The 9013-nt window shown below is 36.0% G+C and overlaps 1 protein-coding gene across 1 annotated transcript in view; it reads right to left on the bottom strand.

The window, feature by feature from the left end:
* Positions 1 to 331: 331 nt before the first annotated feature.
* LOC132092369 (fibronectin type III domain-containing protein 1-like) overlaps positions 332 to 9013 on the bottom strand; it is a 40821-nt gene continuing 32139 nt past the window's right edge. The window contains exons 16-22 of the mRNA XM_059498572.1: positions 8012 to 8248; positions 5748 to 5856; positions 1668 to 1747; positions 1551 to 1580; positions 1214 to 1375; positions 878 to 1000; positions 332 to 739 (exon numbers count right to left, since the gene is read on the bottom strand). Of these exons, the coding sequence (XP_059354555.1) occupies positions 624 to 739; positions 878 to 1000; positions 1214 to 1375; positions 1551 to 1580; positions 1668 to 1747; positions 5748 to 5856; positions 8012 to 8248 (857 nt within the window). The 3' untranslated portion in view covers positions 332 to 623. The remainder of the gene's footprint in view (positions 740 to 877; positions 1001 to 1213; positions 1376 to 1550; positions 1581 to 1667; positions 1748 to 5747; positions 5857 to 8011; positions 8249 to 9013) is intronic.

Genomic DNA, 9013 nt, shown 5'->3' with positions numbered 1-9013 from the left:
TATTTTAGATTATATACCTTATTATGCATCAGTGGGAGATAAAAAGGTTTTCTCCATAGCACCTTTAATCAAATTTTAACTGTTCCTGAGCAAATAAAAATATATATACATTTTCAATCTGCCCTAATATGGGCAATACTTTCATGCCAACCTTTGTTAAAAAAGAGAGTAACACAAAAAATTTAAGAATACAAAATCTCAGCAAGTTATATAAACGGCAAATATCACTCACAATTTGTTACATCATTGCAAAAGTCATCTTCCCAGACATTACGAAGTCATTTGATGTTGTGCTTTGATAATTAACTAGCCACCAATTTGTGTTTCTTTGAAGTTACTGCAAGATAAATATTCCAGGTGGAACGCAACACATGAAAATAAAACATTGTTAATAAACTCAAATACACATGCTGCAATTTCCTTATATACAGACAGATTTTTAAAAAAAATGCTTGATATCGAATATATAGAAATATTAGTGTTACTCAAAGTACTATATTCCTTCCGTCAGAAGCAGTTGCTATGTGATTTAGGTTTGGTTGCCATGGTGGCTCAGAGACATAGGGACAGAACACGTGGAATGTGATTGCCTGTAAAATTGTCCTGTTGGAGTTTCCCCCCCGTTACCACTTTCCAGGGATTGGAACTCCACATTCATACCAGCCAACGAAAGGATGTGGTGTGCGCCTGCCGATGGCCCCGAAATTCACTGGTTCTTGTCTGTATGACCGATAATATCCTGAAATCCACAAACGGCGTCATGTTACAATGCTGGCTGATCACCCTCTTAGGCAGCAGTAAGTAAACACGCACATGACATGATGATTTGAAACCTGAAGTGAAGACAAACTACAGAGCATGCTTATATATGTCATACCTTGAGCTGTGGGTAGGTTCAGGGAGAGATTGTGTGGTCCTGTCCTTCCATCTAGATATGAGTCCACAAATTGGCAGTGGTCCTCTCCATGGCCAAATGTATCAGCAATGCTGTAGAATGTTTCTGAAATGGAAAACAGTCATAGCTTGAGTATCCCTCAGGACCCAAACCTCAGACAGCTCCTTGTGTATAGCTGAGGAAAACTGTGGTTTGGATCGGATAGTTCCAAGGCTTTTAGGCCAGCACTCTAAAAACAGGGCGCTTCATATTACAGACACACTAATCATTAGATTAAAGTTTTAAATGCCTTATGTTGTTAAAAAGAAAGGGCAGCACCTCTCAGTCCATCTCCCATGAAGATCTTATAGCGCAGCGAGTTGCAGAGGACGACACCAACAAACTTCCTATACCAGGTGCGCTTGACAAACTGACTTCCTTTACAGGAACTGTGGGCGGGGTTATACCTGAATGAGAATGGGACCCAGATGGGCTCACCACCTTGAAAGGAAATAAATGTCAATTACACATATTTTTTATGTCAGAGCATGACTGTTGAAAAAATATCATGAAAAAGCTAACAATGATCCTTCTGAAAAGGTTTAGACATGCTGTTTTCTATTTCTTTTTTTTTCTTTTTTTTGCTTGTTAGTGCAAAAAAAGCTATAACTATTACCTGGGGGTCTCTCTATGAGCAGGGGGTCATCTAGATAAAAAAAGAAGAAATTTTATGTTATTTATGAACATTTTTTTAATCCAAAAACCTTTATGTGGGTTCAGACACAAGGCTCACCTGACTCTGTGACATACGTTAAAGTTTCACTGAGTGGCCCCAATCCAAAGATATTCTTGGCTTGAACTTTGAAGTAATACCTGAGAACAAGAATGAAAGCATGTATGTATTAAATCTGTCATATTTAAATCATGGTTTGCTATCTATTTTTTACAAAGCATGTTATCTACATATAAAATTCAACTGTGAACACCTATTCATAAACAAGGATCGAATGACACAGATATATAGGATTGATGAGAAAAAGGCAAAAAAGTGGAAAGAAAGGGAAAGAAAATGAAAACAAATGAAAAGAAAGAAAAGGGGAAAATGTGTAGGAAATAAAACCACTGTAAAAAAAGATTATAACAGAAAATGTACTGGTAATTTTCTTCCAAGTATTATCCAGTATTTTCATGGATAACTGTAAGTAACAGTAAGATTTTTTTAATTATTATTATTAAAATAGGATAGGAAAAAATGAAAATAATAATTGAACAAATGTATAAATAAAGGGGAATAATGTGTGTTTAAAATAACAGAAATAAAAGGGAAAATAATATATTATTATTTATAAATTGTGTAATAACAAAAACAGGCATGAGAGAAAGTTTGCCTCTGGCAAAAGAGAAGCCTAACAAAGTGTAATGACAAGAAGAGACTGCATGTTAGAGTTTGAGCAAGAGAATAACACATCAACGTGGCATTTCCAATCAGACAAAATGTCTTTGTGACAAATACCAGACCACAACACTTATTCTACCTTGACACTGGCACATCATTTACCTTAAGCCCCTTTCACACTGCGATTCCGGCAAATACACGGGTAAAGTGTTCCGGCAATTGTTCCCGGGTGGCTAGATTTTGCACTTTCACACTGCCAGTGATTACCCGGGATATATGCGTGCTTTCACACACAACCCGTAAAGATCCCGTAACGACACGTAACATCAGGGCGTGAAGTATAATGTACAAGTCGAAAACGTTAGGCACGTTATACTTTCACTGAAGCAAGCGAACGATCTCAGCGTCAGCGCGGAAAGTGAGGAACTAACTGATCTCTGCTTCATTACAGTTTGTACATATTTTTTTGTCGCGAACGTTGATCTTCCTTCAAAAGAGCCGGTAAAAGAATCGATAACGCGTGTCATCACTTCGACACAGCATTAGATCTAGCTTTTGTTCACACAGCGCTCGTCCCGGGTTGAACCCGGCAATGTTACTAGGTCCCCGACCCGGGATCAATGCCGGAATCAATCCCGGGACGTGGTTGCTTTCACACAGAAGGCGGCCCGGCAATGTTCCGGCAATATGCCGGGTCCGACGTGCAGTGTGAAAGGGGCTTCTGAGTATAAATTAGACAAGTAAAGAAATCAAAACAGAGAAGTGTGATTAAGTTCAAAGGGCAGCACAAACAGCACTCACAGCCTTCTTTTCTGCCAGTAAGAGGCTGTTCAGTAAGCTCACGCTTCACTTGGTTTAACTCAGGACCCGTTTAATGACATAAAATCCGCACTGCTGGATCAAATTAGCATGGCCATGTGGAAACTCTGACCAAAATAAAGAGAAAATGGACAATCACAGTCAGACCGCCAGAGGAAGACTGGGGAGGGGGCCTGTCATATTTCAACGAGGATGTGTGTGTTACTGTTTGTGTGTCCATGTGCAACCATAAATTATTAAGAATATGCGTATCCACATGTGTGTCTTATTATTCCTTGTTCTTCTGACCATAATTCTTTGTGGAATTGATGCAAGCTCCAGTCTCGATATGGCATCCAAGTGGTTTGTCATTGTTACTTTGACTAAGAAGGAGCTGTTATTTTCCAAAGTCTAGACTATTTACCTATTTCTAAAACCTATTATAAATCATTCATAAAACTTATCAACACTTCAAGTTGTCATTCAGTGAGTTCGACTGAGAGGCTCTAATAATAGAGGCTTCTAAATGAATCCCAGAGTACAATAAAAACAACTTCATCCACTAATTCCACACTTATGAACCAGACATCTCTAATGAGTGCAAATGAATTCATGTGTTTTCTCATGGCATTGATGGAGAGAGTGCATCTGCCTGTCTGGGAAGATGTACAAAAAAGAAAATGTCAATCAAACCTGGGATGTTTCACACAGCTGTGTGTGTTTATGCATGTGTAAGTAACCCGTGTGCAGGTCCAGACAAGATCTCTGTGTGTTTGGGTTTGCATTTTAAAGCTTAATATGTGCTGAGAGTGCTACACTTTGAAATCATAACTGAAAGAGCAAAAATATTTAATAAATAAAAATGAGTAAGGGATGTGTAAAACTTTCTGAATGATGTGCGTTCCAGCTCTGTGGGACAGATCATGCCTGCTGTTATGCACCAATGCTTAGTGAAGAAAGTATTTAGATGGGTCTGGTAGGCATGTCTTCACATGCCATAAACACCTCCCTTATAATATCTACTGCTGCAAAAATGTGTTTACTGTACAACATAAGCAGCATTCAAGAAACTGGTTCTTTTTAGCATTCTTTACTGAATAGAAAGTACAAAACAAATCTTTTTAGAAAAAAGTGGAAAATATAAATATCTTCACTGTCAATTTTGACCAATGAATCTTTTTTTTTTTTTTTACATTTCACCATACTTTGAAATAAATAAATAAATAAAGAAAGTTATCTAAATAAATTACATTTAGCAAATGGCATTTGATTTATCAGTTCCAGTCTGCTCTAAAGATTCCGATTAGTTAGAAATCACACATTACAGAATGGAATTAATACGATGTTTAACTGAATATATACGTTAACAAGTTAACTATGACAGCCGTACTAATTATATCTTAGTCCCCAGCTCCCATGTCTTAACCTGTAACATATTTAACATTCAACTACATCTTAGATCAGTTATGTTGTCACAGATAGTTTAAGACCCAGCAAAAGATTTTTGGGTAAATATACATCACTATTCAGGGTTTCTGCAGGATGTTTAAGCTCAAATTTAAGACTTTTTAAGACCTTTTTTAAGGCCTGAACACATCAAATGATTACCATATGAGCGGGGTAGGGCAATGTCTATAGTACTATATAAAGTACTATAAAATAACACAAAAGTACTGTAAAAAGCTTAATTTACAGTTCAGATACAACTGTAACTCTTGAGATACAAAAATACACAAAAATAAATTTTCACAAAAATAAAGTTTTATAAAATTATAAACTTTACATTTCAGCCTTTAAAGTCAAAAGTATTACTTAATATATTAATTTAAACAATTATCATCACTAAATTATTATATCAATTAAATAATATAAATTAGGGTTGTGTGATATTGATAAAAAAATATATATCTCCAAAATATTCTGGGATTTTATCATTAATGATAATTGGACAATATTTTGCTGAGTGTGTTATTGTGCTGATATCTTACTCCCATGGACAGCTGACTCCTACTGAATGTTTTGATATTTTTCATATTCTGTGTGGTCAGTTCACAGCAGTTTTGAAATTAATAATTTCCATCAAGTTTTATAGACATTTTTACCATTAAGTCATTTTTTTCTAAAAGTGTTCACAATCTTTTAATGTAGATTCCTGCATTTGGGTTGTTACCAGGCAAATTAATTCAGCATCAACAGAATTGATATTTGCAATGCAAAGGAAACATATGCTGCATTAGAAGAGTCATTTACATGCATTTACACAGTGTTTAATGCAGATCAGAGGGACATGGAATACCTTAACCTGCAGTTGAAAATGCATGAATAATTTTTTGATATTTAAACATAAAATATTTAAAACTGATGTTTAAAATTATTTAAAAAAATTAAAACATACCGTAAAAATTTGAAATTAAAACCGCCAGTACGCAGCAGTAAGTCACTGTTAATAAGTGAGTCATTACGATTGAACCGAATCATTTAAATGGTTGATTCATTCGGGAACAAAACAGCGTCCTGTTGCTCAGAGACACAAAAAAAGTGCTGTGGCTGTTTTTTTGGAGAAATAAAGCAAAAACAGGAAATATAGTGTCTAAAATGTAATCTCTTAACATTAACGTTTGCAAACATGCAAAAGCTATATGTTTGTATCTGTTCATGAATCCTGTCACATCATCACACCTGGAATTGGGCTTGAGATTTTCAACAGGAAGGTGGGTTCCACTTGAGGATCTGGTTGACCATCTGTTATTTAGGACATCGTCATAGGATGCACTGTGTACCATATAGCCTATAAAAAACAGGGCAAACAATTAAAGCATACTCTAAATGTGGGAGGTTCAAACACATTGAAATACATAAGCACGTATTGGTCATGTCTGCGAAGGGATTCCTCAGTATAATCCTAGTTCCTTATTATGCCATGCAAGGACTAAATGGCTGCCAAAACAAAAGCACATGCATGTATTTTCCATCATTTAATATGAAAGAGAGAGGCAGTGCAGCAGTGGAGCTTTATGAAAGAAGGGTGGATGACTGAAAAGGAGTGAAGTAGAGTGGAGAAAAAATATATACATTTATATTAAAGGAGATTATTAAAGAAACAAGGTTCTCATAGCAATTTCAGCTGTTAATAAACATGCATCAGTTGCTAACTTCACATACAATACTATTCGTATAAGTTTGGGGTCGGTAAGTTTTTTCAATGTTTTTGAAGGTCTCCTCACAAAAAATAATAATAATAGTTTGAAAAAACATTACAATTGAAAATAACTTTTTTCCGTTTTAATATATTATTTAATATATTATAATATGTAATTCTTTCCTGTGATGGCAAGGCTGAATTTTCAACACAGTGTACACACTAATAAATACATATATTGAATTTGTAAATATATTAATGGTAAAAAATAAAGCTTTAGTAGTAGTAATCTATACTAATAACTTAAAATAACTAAAAAAAAGTAGGAAGTTAGATCTAGTAATGCAAAAATCATTCTGAAACCCATACAGTAATATGAGATTGTCTTGTAAACTTTTATTCAAGAGCATGTGGAATTTATTTTTCATGTGTTGGAAAAGTTGCACCATTCATCTAAGGCAACTTTATTGGTTGTCAGTTGGCAGAGAATCGCCTACATTTAAACCTCTGCACACATCATATCATGACACTAACAGTGACTATGGGGATTGCCACCCTGTTTGTGTGAATCGGGATGAAACTGTCAGGGTCTATATGTTAGAGAAGTCTTATATATAAAGCTTTGTGTTTGGAAATGCACATTAAATCGAAACCAGTTCAAGACAGTTCAGCATACTACACGTTTACAAATTTACGTAGTTTACTTCAGAATGTGGTATTTCAGCGCACAATCCTTCAACTTATTTACAAACCATAAAAACAATACTACGAATTACGAAACGAGCTAAAATATAGCATAATTAAAATTAAGCATCTCTATTGTTTTTACAGTAAACAGCGCTTTCTCTGAATATGAGGTGTATTATGGAATGTCAATTCACAAATGTCAGTGCTGTATGCCTGCACAATTAAAGGGATATATCTGTTGTGATTTACTCACCCTCATTTTGTTCTAAAGCTGTATGCATTTCTTTCTTCTGTGGAATACAAAACAAGATGCTTTGAAGAATGTTGGCAACTAAACAGTTTCAGTGACCACTGACTTCCTACATATAAAAAAACTGCTGAAACATTTCTCAAAATATCTTCTTTTATTTTCCACAGAAGGAAAAAAAATCATGAATGGTTTGGAATGACACGAGGGTGAATAAATAAAAACAGAATTTTCATTGTTTGATTACTATCCCTTTAATGTCATGCTATTACCAAACAAGGAAAGCATGCAGTCAACTGTCTAATTACATAGCTGTCTTTCTCAACTTTCAAATGACAAATTCATGTTGACATGTCTGATGCGTCTTTTTCTCTGTCAGTATTATGTGCTATAAATCCTTTTCAGTGTTGCTATATCAAACATAGGCCCTATGCACAAATTACTTGCTTCATGAGATATTGCTTACACATTGCAGATAGAGAAACAGGACGTTATAGGATAATCCATAAACTTGACTGTGTGCTTTTCACTCCTGTTTGATGCATTTTAAGAAATCGCTGCACATTTGGTATGTTTAAAAAAGCAGTTGAAGCTCAGTCCATGGAAGATGGAACAACTCAATAAGTCACGAGACTTATTAAATTTAACAATAATAGTCAATAATTGTCAATTCCTCAAATGTGATCTTGACTTTTATCATAAGCCTAAACCCCAATGCAAAATAAGGCTTGTAAATTTAATTTATATTAGATATTTGTATATTACATCTAGTAAACAATGTGGTGAAACTTACAGAAGTAAATTTCTCTCAGTTCTGCAACTGCAACAGCATTTTTAAATAATTAAAAAGGAACTGCTACACACACTCACCAGACACCATGTCATCTTTCAGTGGAAGTGCCCAGTCTAAAATCACAAAGGAGTGACAGCCCTCCATGGCAACTACAGTGACATTATGGGGCTTGTTTTTGGGTGGCTGCTTTTGATTGATTGATTGTTGGTCCTTCTCCATCAAGTCTGCTAAAACATCCACTTGAAGGTATTCCAGAGCCTCAGTCAGGGAGCAGGGAGCTCCAGGGTCCTTGCGGATGTAGTTTACATACGGAGCTGAAAGCAGGAAAAGAAGAGAAAGGCAAAATGGCAGCAACACTAGAGCTGATTGCATTTCACAAATTTGTGTGAAACCTGATAATCTGAACATCTGTAAAAAGTCACATGATCAAAAATAAATAGTGCAGAATCTTACATATTTATTCTTTATTTTGCATAATAACTATTTTTTATAATTCAAAATCATAAAAAACTAAAATGTAGGTTCTCGGTATATATAAAACAAGTTTTGTTTTGAAAAAGTGAATGTGGCAGGGGGGCATGGTTTAGCGAAGTCTGCAGCGGGAGAGATAATCAGGAGACGAGCGGTAAGTGAGTGGTTTGGGTAAAAACTATCAACACCTGTCTCTTGTTTCAGTAATTGGCGCGGAGAGAGTATAAAACGCCAGGAGAGACAGAAGCAGTCGAGAGAGAGACGGACTGCTGACGTGAACCGGAAACGGAACCGGAACGAGTAACCCGGAAGTGTTGTGCGATCGTGTCTGTGTTGATGTCAGAGTAAAAGTCACCATTGGTGTTTATAAAGTTTGAGTTTGAGTTAATAAATTCGTCAGCAGTCCAGCCGACCCCTTTGTCCTCTTCCTTTGCTCTCACGAACTTACTACACTGGTGCTGAAACCCGGGAAAGGAAGAAGGAGTGCCGCCTCTATGCAGAGTCCCTCCTATGGACGCCATATGCGGACGAGAACGGATCAGGAGCGGCGATTCCACGTCATCCTTCAAGCCCAGCAGGAGGACCCCGAGAGGTTCCCGCTCACTTAC

This window comes from Carassius carassius, chromosome 18 (assembly GCF_963082965.1).
Source record: "Carassius carassius chromosome 18, fCarCar2.1, whole genome shotgun sequence".
NCBI classification, from domain to species: domain Eukaryota; kingdom Metazoa; phylum Chordata; class Actinopteri; order Cypriniformes; family Cyprinidae; genus Carassius; species Carassius carassius.
The sequence above is the reverse complement of the archived record's forward strand: the minus strand, read 5'-3'. Positions and strand labels throughout refer to the sequence as shown.